Raw genomic sequence first — 20,073 nt, forward strand, 5'->3', positions numbered from 1 at the left:
ACAGATGATGAGTTCTTAGGTCCTCCGTCGAATCAAGGTAAGCTTGATAATATGTAACTACTAACAGATGCTAAAATGAAAGAAATTAGAAAAACTAATCTAAAACAAATTTCCTTCACAAAACAGATAAAATAATTCCACCACAGCCTCAAAGAAGTTGTGAAACCACACAAAGATAACCTTTGGATATCAAACTATAGAAATGGTATTAGGCCACGAATTATCTGAAGAGAGCAAAGCCCATGCACATGCAAGAAGTTTCCAAAAGTGTCCAAGACATAGAAGTGCCAAAATAAAAAGAAACATGTCAACAAGAAGTAAGAAATCACCAAATCAACAATTACACAGCATATAAGTTTAACATGACACAGGACTTTCATGTTATCTCATTACATATAGACCTCAAAGCTCATGAACTTGGCAGACTGACACAAGGGACATAGACTAAGCTTATTGTCGCATTCTTTACACAGGCACAGATGCTTACAAGGTAATAAAAGCATGCAAACTTCATTAACTCTACAAACCTTACAAGTCATCAACAGTTTCCGCTCATTGTTCTCCTTGCAGAGAAGGTGAAAATCAGTAGTGCGACCATTGCAGCAAGAGGCTGTATCATCTACCTCACTATCACCACACCCTTCCTTACTATCTCTGCTTTGTGCATAGACTTGTTGAAGATTGAACTTGAGGGTGTTAATTACATTTTCATTGTATTCCGCCCTTTGTTGCCAAGCACCCGCTTCCACTGCCAACTGTTCCATTCGCAATTCAAGTTCTGCATTCTTCTTGTTAATGTTTTCCACCTCCGCTTCTTTCTGATGAAGTTTGCGAAGGACTTTTTCTTCAACAAACGAGAGAGTTTGAAGTTGGTTATCCTGAACCTTCTTCACAACTTCTTGCCGCAGTCGATCACCCTTTTACAGCCAGGAAAAAAAGGAAATTAGTTTGGGAACTATATAACTGACTAAGAATAAGAAAAGAGAACAACAATTGTCAATCAAACTAAAGTCCCCCCCCCCCTGAAACATCAATAAAAATAATGTATTCCACGTCCCCTTTTTCCAATCATCCAGCATGGAATCAAAGTTGGAAAATCGTGTCATTGGAATTTGGATTGAACTTCCAGTTGAATTATATTTACACATAGCATCGACTGTCAATTAGAGCATACAAGTGGTGCAGGGAAAATAAATCAGGGCATGCCTCGGTGTCATTTGAAGAGTCGAAGGCCACAACATGACAAACAAGCATTGAAAAGTTAACAACAGTTTACCCCACTAGTCCAATGAAATGGTCCACATAAGAAATCACCATTAAAGAAGTCATAGACGCAGGCTCACAGCTGATTGCAATTGAATGACTAATGATCTGATTCACACTGCAGTTCTATGTTTATCAGCCCCATCTCCTGACACACTATAAAAAACTATAGATGTGAAGGTTTGCAAGACAGATGAGGCATGCATTGGTCCATGATTGCGGGGAACAAAATGACATAAATCTTAGAAGAAAGTACTGAACTTCATATTTCCTCCCTTCAAAATGTGCCACAAAGAACAAGTATCCTTGCAGGGGTGGAGAAAGTTAAATGGCATTAAGACTCAGTTTTGACCCAATCAAGTACATGCTCGGAACAAGATATGAGGTAAACACATTTAAACTTGAACACAACTTCAACAAATATACTCTAGGTCTAGTACAAGCACCAAACAAATCCGATATTGGCGGAATTATCTTTCCCTTATACACAGCTAATGTATATCATCACACCACCTATAGAAATTATAAATGCTAAAGAAATATGCAATATCATGTGTAGAGAAAGATGCGGCTATGAAAACAAACGATTATCATGTCTCCTGTCATGCAGGTACTAGTAAAAGGGAGGAAAAATATTCTCTACATGTAAGGACACTCAGTGTAAAGAATTGAGTGAAGCATATCGAAGGTAAGCAATGGTGCTACTGAAATGATTCTATAATCAACTACATCAAAAAAAAAGGGCCAAGGGGATATGGGTAACCCACCATTATCGAGCAATGATAACAGGAAGAAGCTTCAACAGAAGATTAGATGACTCAAGCAAGCAAGGAAAACACAAACCTTATAATTCATTGTTCCAATCTTGATGCTTTACTTTAACTTTGCCTCTTCGGCTAAGCTTTTGTTTCTAGGATAGTTGGCCACTTTTGGGTTCCTAGTGAGGAGAATGTCCATCTTAGCTCATACGGGTAGTGTTCTGGCACGCATTGATATCATGTGACTCATGTCCTATCATCTTATATATTCACAATTTCACGTCATTGGTAACAAATTGTGAACCTACCAAAAGGAAGGAACTTTAAAGTATATGCAAATCTTCAAGGCATATCAACAGCCCCAAAAAGAGCCAATCTCATATGCACAATTAATGGCATGATTCACAGGAGTATGATATCTTAAGAAAACCAAAATAATAAATAACACTAGAAAACAAATCCACAATAACGTTGGCAAATAAATCAAATCAGTTGAAGATTGATATGGCAACAATTATGATGCAAACCCAGAAGAAACAGCATATTAACAAAACATTTGTCTATGTTTATAAAACATATCCAAAAATCTGAATTAGAGGTGCCATAGTAAACAAAGAAATCTTAAACTATAACCAGAAACGAAAACCCCAAATATCGAATTCAAGTACTGAAATTTAACTATCAAGATTTACATAGTTCCAAACCTGAACTTTAAGGAATCTATCAATCTCAGCATCTTGTCTCTGTAACTCACGATCAATCTCATCATTAATGATAAGGCCAAGAAAAGGCGAGTCACCTGACGAAGCCAATCGACCGTTGTCAAGTGATAAACCTAAACCAGTGGACACCGATCGTGCTTGATTGAAAAAATCCACCGATGACATCTGCGAATTGTTCTCCAAGAAATCCTGCTCCTTCAATCTCTTTTTGCTTGGTTCCAAACCATAGTTCCACGGCAATTCAACTCCCCCGTCACTCCCATCCGCCGCAGGAACCGGACCGGGTGCAAACCCTACCACATGGACTGAATAAACAAATAACCAAACCATAGATTAGCAAAACAAACTCCAATTGCACAATTAGCATATATAGATAAAATATACATATACAGGAACACAACTCCGGACACGGACAACGAATAACAAAACGCTAGATTAGCCAAACAAAGTCCAATTGAACAAATAGCACATATAGATACCAAAAAAATCAAGGAACACAAAACTAGACACAACTGTATCCACAATCGTTCAATAAACGTGGACTTGTGTGCATCGAACCGCACTGGACACAGTTGTGTCCGGAGTTGTCTTTCAAAATTGTGTTTCTAGCATTTACACATGTATATGCTCGCGCACACACTCGCATATATGCACATATATATATTATATATATATATATATATATATATATAGAGAGAGAGAGAGAGAGAGAGAGAGAGAGAGAGAGAGAGGTACATGGAGGGATGTAAGGAGGGTGGTGAGAGTGATCGAGGAGATTAGGGGCGTTGAAAAAGGCGGCAGGAGGCGGAATCTGACCGTCGATGCTGTGTAAATACCTGAAACCTCAATTGAAGAAATTAGACCGATGAAAACACATGTGATTGAGAAATTAAAACTACGAGATTGTTAGGGTTTTTGAAGTTGATGATATAAGGATTTGACTTACCCGAAGGGTTTCGATGATTGTTGTTGTTGGAATTGATGGTGCTGGTGCAGAGCCATGACTGGCTAGAGAGGAAGCGAGAGAGAGAGAGAGAGAGAGAGGTTTTCTGGAAATAAACAATAGGGGGAAGGTGGCCGAGGCGAACGATTCTTTTGGAAATTGCCTAGATGCCCCTCTTTGACGTTGGAAAAAGTCCTGCCGAAGTCCAAGCTCTTCATAAAATTAAGGGAAAATGCCGGTGAATGATGTGTTTTGATAATTAATATTGTTAAAAATTAATAAATATGTTTAGTTTGTTTTTAACGATATTAATTATCAAAACACGTCATTAACCGGTCATTTCCCCTAAAATTAACAAATTGGACCCACTATTTAATGGGTTTCAAGGCCCGTTTTAATTACAAGAACTCGGGCAGCTGGGCTGGGCTGCGTCTTATGGGCAAGAGAAGTTTTGGTCCGTGCATCAAAAATCTTCAGCCTGTTAAGTTTACAGTAACTCTTTGTAAAACTTTTCTTTTTCTTTTGTAAACAAATACCTTTGTAAAACTTCTAATTAAAAACTTAACAAAAATGCTACTGCAATTACTGTACAGACAGCGCGTACAGCGCTTGAGCCTGTCTCTGGTCCGAAAAAGATAATTAGAGCCGTTCATTTTATTTAAAATATTTTGTTTAGGGTCTCCATAAAAAATCAGCTTAATCCAATATCGGCAAGGGCTTTTACCTTTAACGTTGAAAATGTCCTCCCGAAGTCCAAGCTCTTCATAAAATTAATAACAAATTGGACCCACTATTTAATGGGCTTCAAGGCCCGTTTTAAATTACAAGAACTCGGGCAGATGGGCTGGCCTGGCCTGCGTCTTATGGGCAAGAGATCTCTTCAGCCTGTTAAGTTTACAGGAACAACTTTGTAAAACTTTTCTTTTCTTTTTTGTAAACGAATACCTTTGTAAAACTTCTAATTAAAAACTTAATACACCTATCGTTTTGTGAGTTCTTCGCTACCTCACCTACAGGTAGGGCTGCAAACGAGCCGAATTGAGCTAAAATATGTGGGCTCGAACTCGGCTCGAAGATATATTCAAAAGCTCGAGCTCGGCTCGGCTCGGCTTGAATGGCTCGTTCGGTACATGTATGGGTATTGGTATATGTATGTGTGTGTGTATATGTATGTATATATATATATATATATATATATATATAGTCAGTCTCAAATGAGGGAGTCCTTATTTATATATATATATATATATATATATATATATATATATATATAGTCAGTCTCAAATGAGGGAGTCCTTATTTTAGTTAAAATGCGGACCTTCTCATTTCTCCCATTTTCCGATCAAATTTCAATGATCCAAGCCGTTCAATGTGTTCAGAACGTGATTTTAAGGTTACCCGCGAGAAATCGGCAAAAAAAATGACCGGGAAGGGCTTCATCCGAGCAGTTTTTGTTTGAACCGTTCGATAAAAAACAAACAAAAACTGCTCGGATGAAGCATTTCCCGGTCATTTTTTTGCTGATTTCTCGCGGGTACCCTTAGAATCACGTTCTGAACACATTGAGCGGCTCGGATTATCGAAATTCAATCGGGAAAGAGAGGTCCGCATTTTATTAAAATGAGGTGGTCCTTACGGGAGACGGACTGTATATATATATATATATATATATATATATATATATATATATATATATATGTATGTATATATATATATGTATGTATGTATCGGGACGGTTCAAAGGACACCAAAAAAATACCTAAAAAAACACCTCAAATCTCAATCTCATAGTTCCCGATCAAATTTTTATGATCCGAACCGTTCAATGTGTACATAATGTGATTTTAAGGGTGCTCGCGAGAAATTAGCAAAAAAAAAAGACCGGAAAATGCTTAATTTGAGCAGTTTTTATTTAAACTGTTCAATAAATAACTGTTCAAAACTGTTCGGATCAAGCCCTTTCCGGTCATTTTTTTTGTTGATTTCTTGCGAATATGCTTAAAATCACGTTCTGATTATATTGAGCGGCTCGGATCATCAAAATTTGATCGGGAACTATAAGGTGTTTTTTTAGGTGTTTTTTTGGGTGTTCCCGGAACCGCCCCGTGTAAGCTCGAGCTCGGCTTGAATGGCTCGTTTGGTATACGTATGTACTGTATATGGCAGCTCGCGAGCTCAACGAGCCGAGCATCAAGTGGCTCGAGCTTAGCTCATTTATGAAACAAGCTGAAAATGTTGACTCGAGCTCGTTCATTTGCTTGATGAACTGAGCTCGAACGAGCCGTTAGCGAGCCGAGTCACGAGCTGCTCGCGAGCGGCTCGGTTCGTTTGCAGCCTTACCTACAAGGCGGATTGAGGGGGTGCAGGCGGGGCCCAGGCCCCGAGTCCCGCATTCCTCTCAATTATCGCAATATTTATACTACATTTTTTGTTTGTAAACATTATGAAGGTAGATTCTCTCAAAATTGCATTATTTTCTTATACGAGGATGATATTTTGTTGTAAATTTATGAATACGTGTGATTTGGTCCCTCGCCTCAAGAAATCTTGCGTTATCTCTCAAACAGGCCATTCAGGACATGTCTAGCTGGTGTGATGGTAGTTCTCGTTCCTTCCACCATTTTGAGATGAAATATTTCAATAAGCACCGTTGAACATTTTAAAAATGAAAACATTTTTCATACTCTCTCTGTCCCTAAATAAATGTTTGATCCGCAAACCTATGCCTTTAAAAACATAATATTTTTTGGTTCAAAAAATTTGGAAAAAAATACCTTGGCTTCAAAGGTATTTTTTCCAAATTACGAAAAGAATGCATCTATTTACAAGCTTAGGTTTGCAGACCGAACATTTAGTTTAGGGAGGGCAGATTTGTTAGCCAAAGAAAACTATTTCTCTACTGCTTGGTTTTCGTTCGTTTAGTATTGCACCTTCTGTTATGTGCAGTTTTTTCTAGGACTTTTTGCAGTTTTTTTTTATGACTCTTTTGCACTTTTTTCGTTTTTTGATTCTTCTCGTCAAAACGAATTAGAAAAGTAAAAAATATAACTTTTACCCTTTTTTTTCTGTGGGGGTAACCACTTTAAAGCCAAAAAAAAGTCAAAAAAGTTGACTTTTAGGGCTTAAAATTGGATATTTTTAAAAATATTTGGATAAAAGTTGTTTTTTTTTTTTTTAACTTTTCTGATTTCTCTCGTCGAGATGAATCAATAATCTACAAAAGTTTGACGCAAAATTAACAAATGCAATTTTTTTTTGAGTAAGAACAAAACCTTCAAAAAATACTAAAAATTAAGCAGAACGGGGTCATATTAGCTCGTACTAAATTTCTCACATTTCCGATAAAAAAAAAAGAAGTACAAATCTTCTCTCTTTTTTGGTAAACTGAACTGGAATTAACATTACCTAGAAATTGAATACAAGAATCTAGTGTATAAAATCCCTTGGCCATCGGCCCTTAATTAAAAAGAAACAACAGCTAGCAAGCATAATAATATCTAAAAGGTGAAATCCAACATCCATTTAAAACCCCAAATTAGCCTTTCTTTTTTCCGCACATCCATTGCCTCCACGACAGCCGATAGCTGTGCATCACGGATTCACGTCCGTGACTCCCATCAACTTGGTGCACCATTGAATCTTCACTCCATAGGCCAGCGATTCATGATTTTTTATTTTTTTTTAATAAAGAAACACAGTGAGTGATTTTTCTTCGTCCTAGACATGATTACACTTGCCCGGATCAAAAAAGAAAGAGCTTTTTATCACTGGGTACAGAAAATAAAAAGTATTTTTTATTAGGTCACCTCCAATTAATGAAACACCAAAATCATATAAATGTTTTTAAAATTCTAAACCATGAAAGTGCCTAAATCCTAGAGTACTTTATGAAAAGTGCCCAAATCCTAAGTTACCTTATAAAAGTGTCTAAAGCATAGGGTATCCTATGAAAATGCTTAAACCCTATGGTGCCCTATGAAAGTGCCTAAATCGCTAAAACCCTATGATAAGAAAGTGTACCATAAACTCCTATGAAAGTGCCTAAACTTAAACCCTAGGGTTCTATGAAAGTGCATAAACTTAAATATTAGGGTACCCTAAACCCTAGGTTATTTTAAACCCTAAAATCATAAGGTACCCTAAAATTTTATGGTATCTTAAAATCCTAAGGTTTTAGGGTACTCTAAAACCCTAGAGTGTTCTAGGATGACACTTCTATTAATGGTAAATATATTTTGTAAAAAATGAACTTAATGGTAATTAAATATTCTATTTTATTTTAATAAAAAATACTTTTTATTTTTTTGTACCTAATGATAATAATCCTAAAAAGGAACGAAAAAGATTGCACTGGCCGAAAGTATCTTGGAATTACTCCATTTTACAAAAGGTCCGGGTGAAAAAATCTCACAACATAGAAAGAAGGGAGACGATATCGAGTGGCTCACAGCAAATAGCAGCCGCAGCTAGCGGCCAAGCGTTAATTGGGGCCGACAACGCGGGAAAAATTTTCAATGTCGGATGGATATCATGTGGTGTCTGTTCAGTATATTCGAGTTATTCATTGCATTTTTGAATAGCTCGAATTTAGAAAAAGAAAAAAAAGAAAGAAAGTGTTAAAATAAAAAAAAAGAGATAATTTCAATTCGAATCGTTCAAAAATAGATTGACCGGTCTGGATGTGCAAAAAATTTCTGAACAACGCGGGGACATACCCAGCATTACCTAGCTGGCTAGCTGTAACCCAATCCCACCAATTTCCCCTACTTCTACATTCATTCATTATCCTCTTTCATCCTGCATGTGACTCTCTCCCTCTCTCTGTCTCTCTGTCTCTCTCTCTCTCTCTCTCTCTGAAGACCCATCACTCTCTCCCCACACCCCATGGCTCTTCCACCTCCACTCTCCCTCCTCCTCACCGCCCTCCTCCTCCTCTTCCTCTCCACCTCCCTCTCCCGAGCCCAGACCGACAGTACCCCAACCCTCCGCCTTACCACCCAATCCCTCGACTGGCCCTCCAACGACTTCGCCATTTTCGACGACGGAGACATCGACGGCATCAGCACGGAAGCCGACCGGAGGTCTCTTTACTGGACAGCAAGGCACTATTACATCTCCTACGGAGCTCTGTCGGCGAACAGGATCCCGTGTCCGGCGAGATCGGGGAGGTCTTACTATACCCACAACTGTTACAGTGCCAGCGGGCCCGTTCGACCCTATTCGAGAGGCTGCTCTGCAATCACTCGTTGCAGAATATAGAGCCGGCTGCGGTACTTGGGTGGTTGTGTTTCGGATTTCTTGATTGTTGTTGTATTTTCGTGGTTCTTGGGGTTTTGCTCGGATTTCTACTAGGAAATGTGGGAATGTGAGGGAATTGGATTGTGCAGATTCTCAGTAATGTCTATGCTATATTGAGGATTAAAGTGGGTTTTATTTGAATTTGTGGGTGTTGTTTTTGCAATTTAGCAATATTTTAGTAATCAATCTTTTCCATTGATATATCATCATCAAAACATCCAAATCCTTTCCTACCCCTTTTTGGGCGACCTCTGTTTGAATTTTCCTTACTCCAAAAGAGTACTGGCAGACGTAAACCCGGGATGCTGCAAAGCCGCGATTCAACCATTCGTCTCGACACGGACTGTTCGGATTAAATCTGAGCGCACATAAATTTAAACTGTCCATTATTCGATTAAAATTCGAGCTGTTGATTGCTGAGATGAGGGGCTGAGATCGGTCGCTCTGCACCACTTTGAAGGGTGCTGCTTGATAGTATCTCCCATTTTGAGTATTACTAGTTGCATTCTTGTGAATTTTTTTGTCCAGAATTTGTTTCAGTATTTTTTTATTTTTCGTAACTTTTTTTTAGCTTTTCGTTATAATTTTTAGGATTGATTTCGGAAAAATATAAAAATATGAATCGATATTGGTAAAAAAAAAAAAAACTTATATAAAAAGATGTTTTAGACCAAAAAAAAGAAAGATAGTTGTTTGATATTTTTTGCGTCTTTAGTGACTTTTTTTTCTTTTGATTTTAATTTTTTTTACTTTTTAGACTTTTTTTGTAATGACAGATGATTAACTCAAAAAAATATTATGGCAAATCTTACAAAATTTTTAATAGGACGAACAAAACACACAAAATGAAAAAGAAAAAAATGTCAAGAAGAATGAGCCCTTAAAAAATCTCCAACCCGCTCATCCAATTTTTTTTTACCATATATATACCTATATGGCATTTTGATGACTTATTTAAGTAGTTTTTAAAATTGTGACTCCAACTCATTCCTCAAAAAAATATTGTGCCTTCCAACTCATCCTTTGTATGCGGAGAAATGTTTTCATGTATGATATTGACGGCAAGTACAGGTAAAGTTGAGAAAGCTACAGTAAAATTTTGATGTTCCAGTTCTAAAATGTCAAAATTTTGGAGCCCCCGAGATCTCACGAGGTCGAATTAAACATTTTTCTATCTTGAAACCATTGGAAGTTTATCCGATCGTTAATTTCAGCATTCTGTGATTAGTCAAGGCGCGAGCACCCGGTTATCGTTCTATTGGTGTACGAATAGTGTTAGTACTCATTAACGATTATAATTGAACCACACAATAATTAGCTAGCCAAACTAATCAATGCAATGAGCTGGATCACATTTTTTTCCTGCATGCTTGTTAGACATATATATATAGCAATATCGCTTGCTCGAGAGAAAAGGTAGCAACAGATCTTGTCTTCTACCCTGGAGATGGGCCTTCTTTTCCCTTCGTATAACAATAGCATTGGGCACACACGATGAATGTGCAAGTGATGAAGAAAAAGAAGAATACGTGATGAAAGATGATAAAAGTAATACTAAAAATGTAATTAAAGCTGTACCTTTTGCTTACCCAAAATTTTTTTTTTGTACCTTCAAAGTTTTTTTTTTCTTTGTATTTTTGCATCAAAGAAGAACATTATACACAAATTATCAAGTGAGGGATCCCTCACTTTTTTAAAATGCGGGACTTTCATTTCCCGATCAAATTTTGAAAATCCGAACCGTTCAATGTGTGCAGAACGTGATTTTAAGGGTCCCCGCGAGAAATCAGCAAAAAAAATGACCGGAAAGGGCTTCATCCGAGCAGTTTTTTTTGAACCGTTCAATGAAAACTGCTCGGATGAAGCCCTTCCCGGTCATTTTTTTTGCTGATTTCTCGCGGGGACCCTTAAAATCACGTTCTGATCACTTTGAGCGGCTCGGATCATCGAAATTCAATCGGGAAGGAAAGTCCCGCATTTTAAAAAAATAAGGGATCCCTCACCGGAACCTGACTGGAACATTATATATATATATATATATATATATATATATATATATGAAAAGAAAGAGTACAAGGGTTTTAACAAACATAATAAAAAACGGAGAGAAGATGGAAAGATGAGACGGAGAGAAGATGGGAAGAGAGGGGGTGAGGACAACTTTTTTTCAATTGGAAGCACAGATGGAGCCAAGGAGAAGCTATTAGGGGCAGTCGCCCCTACAAGGGAATAAAAAAACTCTACTATTACATTAAAAAAAGATTTTTCTATGAAAGTATCTATAGGCTTCCCCCTCCTACTCTTTCCATACTCTACGTTGTCATGCATGTTTATTTCTATTTTTTGTCTTGATACATGATCGCCCTCATGTAGGGAATTTTTGGCTCCGTCCCTGATTGGAAGACAACACCGTTTTGGAATGCCCCTCCCAAGGTAGTTTTGAAGGAGCAGTTAACAGAGAAAGTGGGGAATGGGTAGTTTACTGAAATGCTAATTGACACATCTATATATCTTCCAACTCTCAGCGTACCTTTGACATTAATTTGTGGGTGTTTTGGAATGAAAAGTGCAAGCCAGTCTAAAAAAAGGAGTCCATAGACTCCATACCAAACAGGTACCCTTTATCAATAACATAAAATAGAAATAGACAATGCTTCCGACAAAAATCTCAGGGCATAAGCGGCAGTCAATTTTCACAAAGTTGGGAGGTGGATTCCAATCCCTCTCCCTCCTCTGAGATTCAAATAAGCTCTTGTGCCCAAAAACAAGGTAAAGAAGAACAAGAATGCGTCATTTTGACCATGAGGCGGGTGACCTATATATGGGGTACAGTGATTGCAAGTTGAGAAAAAAACAGAATTTTCTAACCCTAATGCGTGAAAATAAGAATGAACATCGTTATTGAAAAGAAAATATGCTTGAGCATGACTCATGTGGATATATATACACACACACTATGTCTGTAAATCTTAGTCGAGATGCATGTAATCTGACCAGGACACCTAGTTATCAAAACAAAACAAAAAAAAGTGCAAAACTAGGTGAGGGGGCTCCATCTGTTGAAAAAAAATTCAGCGCCGAGTGGATACCACGTGGTGCCCGTTTGCTCATCCGAGCCATCCATTTCATTTTTGATCGGCTCAGTTTGGAGAGAGAAAGTGTTGGGAAGAGGAGAGAGAGGGTTTCAGTTCGAGCCATCCAAAAGTGTATCGAACAGCTCGGATGCGCCGAGCAGATACCACGTGGGATATATCCGCTCGGCATTGAAAAATGTCTCCTATCTGTTTCATGGCTTTGAGGGATGATTCTGCCACTGTGGGCCAAACTGGAACAAGTTAGTTGGGCCCATAATAGAAACATGAACGTCATTACTATGATCCCGTGGCCCGATAGCAAAGTTTGAAATTAAAACACCTTTCCAGTCAAGTTTGGCAAGCGGATCAAAAAAGAAGAATAAAAAAAAAAAAAAAAGTTTGGCAAGTGGAGTATTAATATCAACACGTGACTCTATGGTTGGAGATTAAATGTTTGTTCATGCCAAATTTAGAAATGTCAAATTGCCACGTCAACCTTCAAATGACCTTGGGCATCTCTAAATTTGACGTTCAGGTCGGAGACGCTCATACATCCTCATTTTGCAAGAGGGGTAGACCTGACATAATGGTAAACTTATCTCAATGTGACCTGATAACCATGGATTGAGTACAAAAACAGTCTCTCCCATTGCAAAAGTAAGAGTAGTATGTACATTCAAAGTTCAAACCCTTCCCGGACCCTACAGAATCAGGAGCTTTGTGGACTAAGTTGCCGTTTATTTTATCCTCGTTTGCAAATGGGATAAGCCGAAGGTAAGCTACTGCAGAGTTTTTTTTTTTGTTTTGTCAGACCATAGGATAGTAGTAGTTATTAGTATAAGAGAGATTATAATTGTCACGCCCTTAATTTTCAACATAAATAACAATACCATTTTAAATACAAATCCTCACAATATACCTCAAATTACAATTCAGTTCCCGAATCTCACAAATCTGCCAAATTGATACAGTGTTCCAAAAATAGAGGAAATAGTACAATGTAGTTTGATTTTACGATGAAAGATGAGTACTTCATAAAATAGCTTTAGCTTGTGATATCTGCAGGCACTTCACTCCCTCCATGAACGTGTCCTTGTGGTGTACTTGAAAATAATAGGTTGGGCTACACTAGTCCAGTAGAGAGTTCTATACTTAAACTATATGAAAATGCGAAGAAACATGCACAAAGGGTGAATGAATACAGCAGAATATCAAAATAATAATAATAATAATAGTAATATGAGTCTTTCACCACGAAGGAGCACTTTACAACAAAACAAAGAAATCAAATCTTATAAGAGTATCCTCAATAACTCACACGTCAACTAATGGTAGAAACCTACTCAAATCATTCTAACTAAACCACTGCTTGTCCTCAACCATCACTTGTCCAACACTACACGAATTTAAATTCTCATATGTTACCCATTGTGCCTCAATCTATAAGTATATATGATGATCATGCACTAACCGTAATACAAGAGCAACAATAAATATGTACAACGAATACAAATGAATTAATGACAATGAATATATCTCCCTGTAGAATAATACAAACATAACACTGAATTCTCTTTTAGAACATAATCAATTTGTCTTGTATTTCTCAAGTATTAACCATTTTCCCTTTCAATACAATATCGGGTATTTGGGATCCCGTGCGTCCACGAGAAACCTTTCGTTTATGTCCGGGCATTCGGGACCCCGTGCGCCCACTAGAAACCTTTCATTTATGTCTGGGCATTTGGGACCCCGTGCGTCCACTGGAAACCTTTTATTTCTGTTCGGGCATTCGGGACCCCGTGCGTCCTCCAAAACCATTTCGTTCATGTCCGGGCATTCAGGACCCCGTGCATCCACTAAGAACCTTTTATTTATGTCCGGGCATTCGGGACCCCGTGCATCCACATCACATCATTCGTATCGCTTTTCATCCTATGTATTTCCAAGACTCTAACTTGAAGTGTGTAAATAAGAGATATCGATGTTAAACAGACGGTTCACATATTAACTCCTACTTCCATATTGTTCCAAAACTCGTTATCTAAGTTGATCCCTCGCACTACATGGCATCAAGTGTAAACTAATCATATTTCATTCGTGATTTATCCAACTTTCTATTTAGCAATCAACCTCGGCGTTTAACAAGTCCATAACGTCTAATTCGTCATCCCATCATATTCTTCAATTCACAAATCTCAATATCACATTAGAAAATATATACATTAGACTTGCATCATCAAATAAACATGTCTTAAAGCTCCCATAATCACTCTAATGCATAAACACCATTTTACACTATTTCAAGTTAATCTCTTATTTTGAATTCCCAAGAACAAGGGTCAGAAGACACGAGAGCAACTCAAGCAATCATTGAGATACAAGTAACCGTGTTAAGAAGTGGTTTGGAAGTGTCGAGGAGGTATTAAAAGTGATCGGGGGTCCAAACCATGGAAGAGGAAACTTTTCAAAATTTTCCAGTTTGGTACATGTAGCAGGATTAAGGGTGCTACATGTACCCAGTGAACAGAAGGTATAATTTGAGTTTGGTACACGTAGCAGTTAAGGGTGCTACATGTAGCCAACGAACAGAAGATACAATCTGAATTTGGTACATGTAGCAGAGTAAGGGTGGTACATGTAGCAGAGTAAGGGTGCTACATGTAGCTAATGAACGAAAAGTCAAAGAAATCTGGGTTTGCTACATGTACCGGGATAAATACTGGTACATGTAGCACCTGGGTTTTTCAGCACGATTTTGACAGCTTTCAAGGGCAAACACAAGGCCTCTAAATAACGATCTAAGGCAAGTTTTGGACATTGAATCTACTCATAAACATATAAAGAAAGATAGAAATTCCTACCTCGAGCATCAAAGCCGAACCCCACGAGAGATCGAGCCCTAACTTCCAAAATCAACACCGAGAGCAATACACCTTCACCGAGAGCTAGCCGACGATGTACGAGCTCCAATACACGCATAGATGATGGATCGGAGGTTGGTTGTCTTGGGTTTCAAGTTGTTTTGGTAAAATTTGGGTGGAGGAGTGAGAGAGGGAGAGGAACCGAGAGAGGGGAGAGAGATCGGGAGAGTAGAGAGAGAGTGGGTTGGAGATTTTAATCCCCTACATCCCCACACACACACATATATACTAGGACACACACACTAATCACACTTGCACTCCCTCCACTTTCAATCCTTATCATTTAAGCCCCAAATCAAATAAATTCAACAAATTTCACATTTATTCAAAATTCTAATATTAATAAAACCTTTAAATGATTTTTTCGAAAATACGAGTCTCTACAATAATGAGGACCAACCTCATGGCCATAGGAATCAAACCCTAGACCTCACATCCAAAAAGAGCTCTACACAACCATTTTGCCAGAACAGTGTTCTCAAGCTTTTTTTTTTTCCAAGTGGTATATATCAAAGGGGGTAGGGGGAGTTAGTATGTTAGTCCACTGGAGACTTAAAGGTGGCCATAGGCTTGAACCACAAACGCATGCGACGGGGCTCAAACCCTAGCCCTCCTTCAAAGAAAGGACCATAAAATATCCTTGGACTACAAACTCTTTGGGAAGGGAGTGCTTGGCCCCGGTTCTGGCAGCTAACGCATGGGTTTCAAGTCCAACCAACTAAAAAAGGATACAACAATAGATACGTATAATCTCTGTAACGGGTAAAGTATAAAAGTTGATAAGAATATAAGATGTGCCAATGTTCAATTAATCCCATCCCCTACGGCCTACCTATATAAATGAGGAAAAATCAAGCCTCATTTCCCTCCACAAGTCAAGGGAAGATAAGATACTGTCGGATCATCTTGTTGACCCTTGCTTGGACAAGTGATCACGGAGGTACTGTACCTCCATTTTATAAATCAGGTATTCAGGCAAGTTTAATCGTACATCGACTAATGATACGAGCCCAAGGTCACCGTCCACTTGCTGAAAGCCCAATTAAAATTTGAGATCCGAAATAGTTAATAACATCTAAGAGATTTCGAATATAAAGATCTTACAAGGAAACAAACTCTTTAGTTCTAGGTCTTAACCACCCTACCAACCCGGGTTAAGCAATCACGGAGGTATAGAAATGGGTAAACGAGCATAAAAAAAAAAGAAGTTGATAAGAAAGGCTGGGTCTCAACTGACAGAGAGATGGGAGTTCCGTAGCTTCAACCCAAACCACTGCAATCTTTTGTTGGCTTGTTAACTTTGGACTTTTGACGGCATGGGTTTGAGATTACAAATTTGTGAAAACTTTAAGTCAATTTCCGGCCCATTTGTGTGTACCGTTAGTTAGGATAGCTTGGACCGCAACCTCATTATAGAAGTGACTGAATGATCTTTTCAAATGTTCGGATGAATTTATGCGCACATAACTAAATTCTAGATGACCGATTTTACCTCCTACCAGCGGGGGTTTATTTAATATCGGAGGAGAGCTCCGTATGTTTTTTGAGTGGTTAAGGATCATTTGAGTACAAAACATAATATATAAGAATCATTCATCTTCATAATAAGCAAAAAGGGACGTGATCGACTAAGAAAAATTAAATCAGAAATGCTAGAGGCACATCAGTGTGTCATATCTCAGGCACACTGCTCCAATTTTCAATCCGTTTGAATTGACGTGAAGATCTTATTATTCTGATCATATTATTCTAAAGAGACATAATTAAATTTTAACTCTAAAGCTCTCATAATCACGTTTTTGCTCCATAGAATTGCAAGCGGAAGAGTTTTTTTTTTTCTTTAATGAAACGGTGCCGTGTGTGAGTGTGTGTGAGTGTGGGTAGGGGCTGCTGCCCACCCCTGCCCACCCCTCGGCAGCAGAGCCCCCGCGTCCCAAGTTTTGGGGGTGAGGCGATCACCTCCGTCAAGCTCTCTCGAGCGCTATGTCAAAACTATCCTCAAGCCGAAAATTATATATAATACTTTGGTGATAATATTTAGTGACCATAATCTATTTCTTTTCATAATCTATCTCTATTCCCATGCATGAGTTATAAGCAAGTTTAACCATAAACGTTCAAGGTTATTTTTGAGGTTGTCAACAAAACAACACTAAACTGGCCCTACTGAAAATTAATTAGTACTATGATACAGCTAGAAAAGAAAATAAGGGAAAAAAAAAAAAACAGTTTGGAAGAATCCATAATTTAGTAATCCTTGAATATTCTTAATCTAAATAATGATCAACATACCAGATCATTGATGGTGAGAATTACAGTTGTACTTTTTCAATTCGGTACTCAACCTGATTGGTGAAAAGGATTTTCTGCCAACTAATTGTTCGATCTGGCCTACCTTCTAGTCTTTGTTTTACCATGCTTATTAGCAAAATACTACTACTATATGGGGTATTAACTTCTTCTTGTAACACATGAAAACACCTAATCTCTCTCTCTCTCTCTCTCTCTCCGTACAACACCAACCAAATGAACCAAATTCTCTCTAGTTAGTAGTTACAGGGAATAACTCGATGAACCCATTTTGGGTTTGCTTCAATGATTGAGACCGATTATTTTACACAACTCAACAACTCGTCTAGAAGATTATTCATGCTGAAAATCATACTGATTTATAAACTTAGGGAATGACTTCGGTGTCCCCGGTTATTTTGGGGACACCGTAACTTTTGGCATAACAAAACCATTATGAGTATGATCAAAATCTATTATGAGCACAACTAAAACCATTATGAGCATAACAGAACCATAGCAAGACATAACTTGTTTGTTATGCCTTGGTTGGATTTTGTTATGCCTTGATTGGTTTTTAAGATATTCCTTGGTTATGCCTTGTTTGGGTTCTGTTATGCTTGTAATGGATTTTAGTTATGCTCATAATGGTAAAGTTATGCAAAAAATTACGGTGTCCCCAAAATGACCGCGGACACCATAGCATCATCCATAAACTTAACTTTGAAACATGTGTGTCTTCAAAAATTAGTTTGCCAAAGTACTGGATCAGAACTCATTTACATCAAGATTAAGGGGGTGTTTCTGGTAATGAAAATTTTGTAGATTTTTATTTGTGGTTGAGAAGTTGTTAGGTGTTTTCAGTAGTGAATAAATTGTTGAGAAATGTCAAGTTGTTTCCGATAGTGAATAAGTTTTTGATCGGTTTGTAAGTAGAGTTACTGTAGCAAAAATAATTTTTGTTGACAACTTTTTTATTTTTTTGATTGGCAAAATAACATTTTATTTACTTGTCAAAGGTACAACAAGTAATGGGGAAAGGGGGAGGGGAGTCCAACCAAGGTTGGACAATACACCGAATGGGCTGAACCCGAAACACCTAAGGGCCACAAAAATGCCCAGATAATACAAATGAAGAAGCACAAACCACCCAAGGCCTAAAAAACCCAAATAATACAATCAAGCCCAACCCAATGAAAACCCAAAACCTAACCCTAAAGTCGCCATCGCCCACCGCTTCAGACAGATCCAACCACCACTCGCCGGAAACCATAGCCTGGAAGCCATAGAACCAACCACCACGCCACCACCTGGCCACCCACAAAAATGGCCCCGAAACCCAAACAACACCAGCTCTGCCACAGATGCTCACCTTGCCGATAGGCGATTCCGGGACAACCCCATGACGGGAGCCTACACCAACTACTCCATCAAGACTCGAAGAAACCCTCGTTGTTGAGCAAAATCGGAGACCCAACAGAAAATTGTGACCGGGATACAAGAGCAAACTAACAGCCGAGAAGATGGGGGACAAGCACGACGAGGATAGCAGGTCGAAAACAAAGGAGGAGAGAAGGAGAAGACAAAGGATCGAGGACCATACCAGAGCCGACCTCGTCGGACGATCGAGCCCTCTGTTGTGCAACCACAACGAGGCGGTCGCCGCCTCCCCCAACGCCCCAACGGGAAACCCTAATTGAGATCAACGAGACAATTTTTAACGAAATGGTAAAATGTTAAAACTTTTTTATTAGTAAAAATGAGATGGTAAAATGCATTAAGTTTTTAGTGTTTCTTGTTAGTAGAAACATCCCTAATTGATCGATATCGATTATCAAAAAAAATAAAAAATAAATCATCGATCACAGATTTATGTAATCTTTTTATTGTTTAGGTTCTCAACGAGTTCTGAAATAAATAATCAGTTTTGCTGCCTATAAATGAAACTGGGACGCTCGAGTTATCAAATAATATAAACGCAGACGTCCCGTGAGTCGTGACCATCGTAGACGTACACTTCCCGTGACCCTTTGTATACGACAAGTCTGACAAGGCAGCAGTTTAAGAACAAATATTGATGGAAGATTACACTGATTACGATTTGTCTAACTGCTTATGATACCAATAATTATTTAAGAATGCTCACAGATGGATGCCGATACTTGTACGACTGGGCCACAATTATTTTCGATAAATGGACAATCGTCCTTGACCCTAGCTATGTGGTAAGATGAGCTGGTTCTTTATCCAAAATGTTCAAATTGTCTGATTCCTTGTGGATAAGAGCTAGACACAAAACCTAAACTCCAAGGAGACCATGACAGTACGTAAGGAATATTAATTATTTTCAAAATCTCAGTTCTAATTCTCACTGTCAGCCAAAAAAAAAAAAAAAGGGGTTGTTTGAGATTTGTCCGATCGCTAATTTTTTGATTCTTGAAATCAATTAACTTACACGTAAACTATTCCGGACACCTGAATATAAAGAAACGAGAGACAGAAAACTTGTAAGTGAGGGCGAGAGTTTTGGAATTACAGCTTGGATCTTCTGCACTGAGAGCTGTGTGCATGTCACACTTTTGTCCTTTTTAAAAAATAATTCAACTTTAATATGTATAGGTTGATGTATCTATAAGCTACTGTACTGTGATTGGCCAAGCCAATTCCCTTTCCCAAACTACCACACAAAATCTCCGATCCATTCACCTCCAAATCTAGCTTCTTCACAAAATGGTATTTTCCATATTTTGCACTTTTTTGTTTTGATGATTAAGACAAATGGAATTAACTGGGGCTAGCTCA

General features: G+C 38.2%; 2 protein-coding genes across 2 annotated transcripts; one reads left to right on the forward strand and one right to left on the reverse strand.

The window, feature by feature from the left end:
* Positions 1–318: 318 nt before the first annotated feature.
* LOC131331218 (probable BOI-related E3 ubiquitin-protein ligase 2) lies at positions 319–3,841 on the reverse strand. Its single transcript, XM_058365103.1, has 4 exons — positions 3,690–3,841; positions 3,479–3,579; positions 2,726–3,048; positions 319–917 (listed from the first exon to the last, which is right to left on the reverse strand). The coding sequence occupies exons 1-4, from the start codon at positions 3,743–3,745 to the stop codon at positions 390–392; spliced, it is 1,008 nt and encodes a 335-aa protein (XP_058221086.1). The 5' UTR covers positions 3,746–3,841; the 3' UTR covers positions 319–389.
* A 4,570-nt stretch (positions 3,842–8,411) lies between these two features.
* Positions 8,412–9,125, forward strand: LOC131331219 (protein RALF-like 34). The gene has a single exon (XM_058365104.1). It carries the CDS (start codon positions 8,571–8,573, stop codon positions 8,943–8,945), a length of 375 nt encoding a protein of 124 aa, XP_058221087.1. The 5' UTR covers positions 8,412–8,570; the 3' UTR covers positions 8,946–9,125.
* Positions 9,126–20,073: the final 10,948 nt, after the last annotated feature.

Source organism: Rhododendron vialii, chromosome 6a, assembly GCF_030253575.1.
Source record: "Rhododendron vialii isolate Sample 1 chromosome 6a, ASM3025357v1".
Taxonomy (NCBI): Eukaryota; Viridiplantae; Streptophyta; class Magnoliopsida; order Ericales; family Ericaceae; genus Rhododendron; species Rhododendron vialii.

Bases quoted from the DNA above. Each gene is read 5' to 3' on its own strand.
- LOC131331218 (XM_058365103.1), bottom strand. From the start codon at position 3,745: ATGGCTCTGCACCAGCACCATCAATTCCAACAACAACAATCATCGAAA. The intron at 3,580-3,689 runs GTAAGTCAAATC...TTGAGGTTTCAG, and splicing joins CAATCATCGAAACCCTTCGG to GTATTTACACAGCATCGACG. The intron at 918-2,725 runs GTTTGGAACTAT...TGGCTGTAAAAG, and splicing joins ATAGATTCCTTAAAGTTCAG to GGTGATCGACTGCGGCAAGA.
- LOC131331219 (XM_058365104.1), top strand. From the start codon at position 8,571: ATGGCTCTTCCACCTCCACTCTCCCTCCTCCTCACCGCCCTCCTCCTC.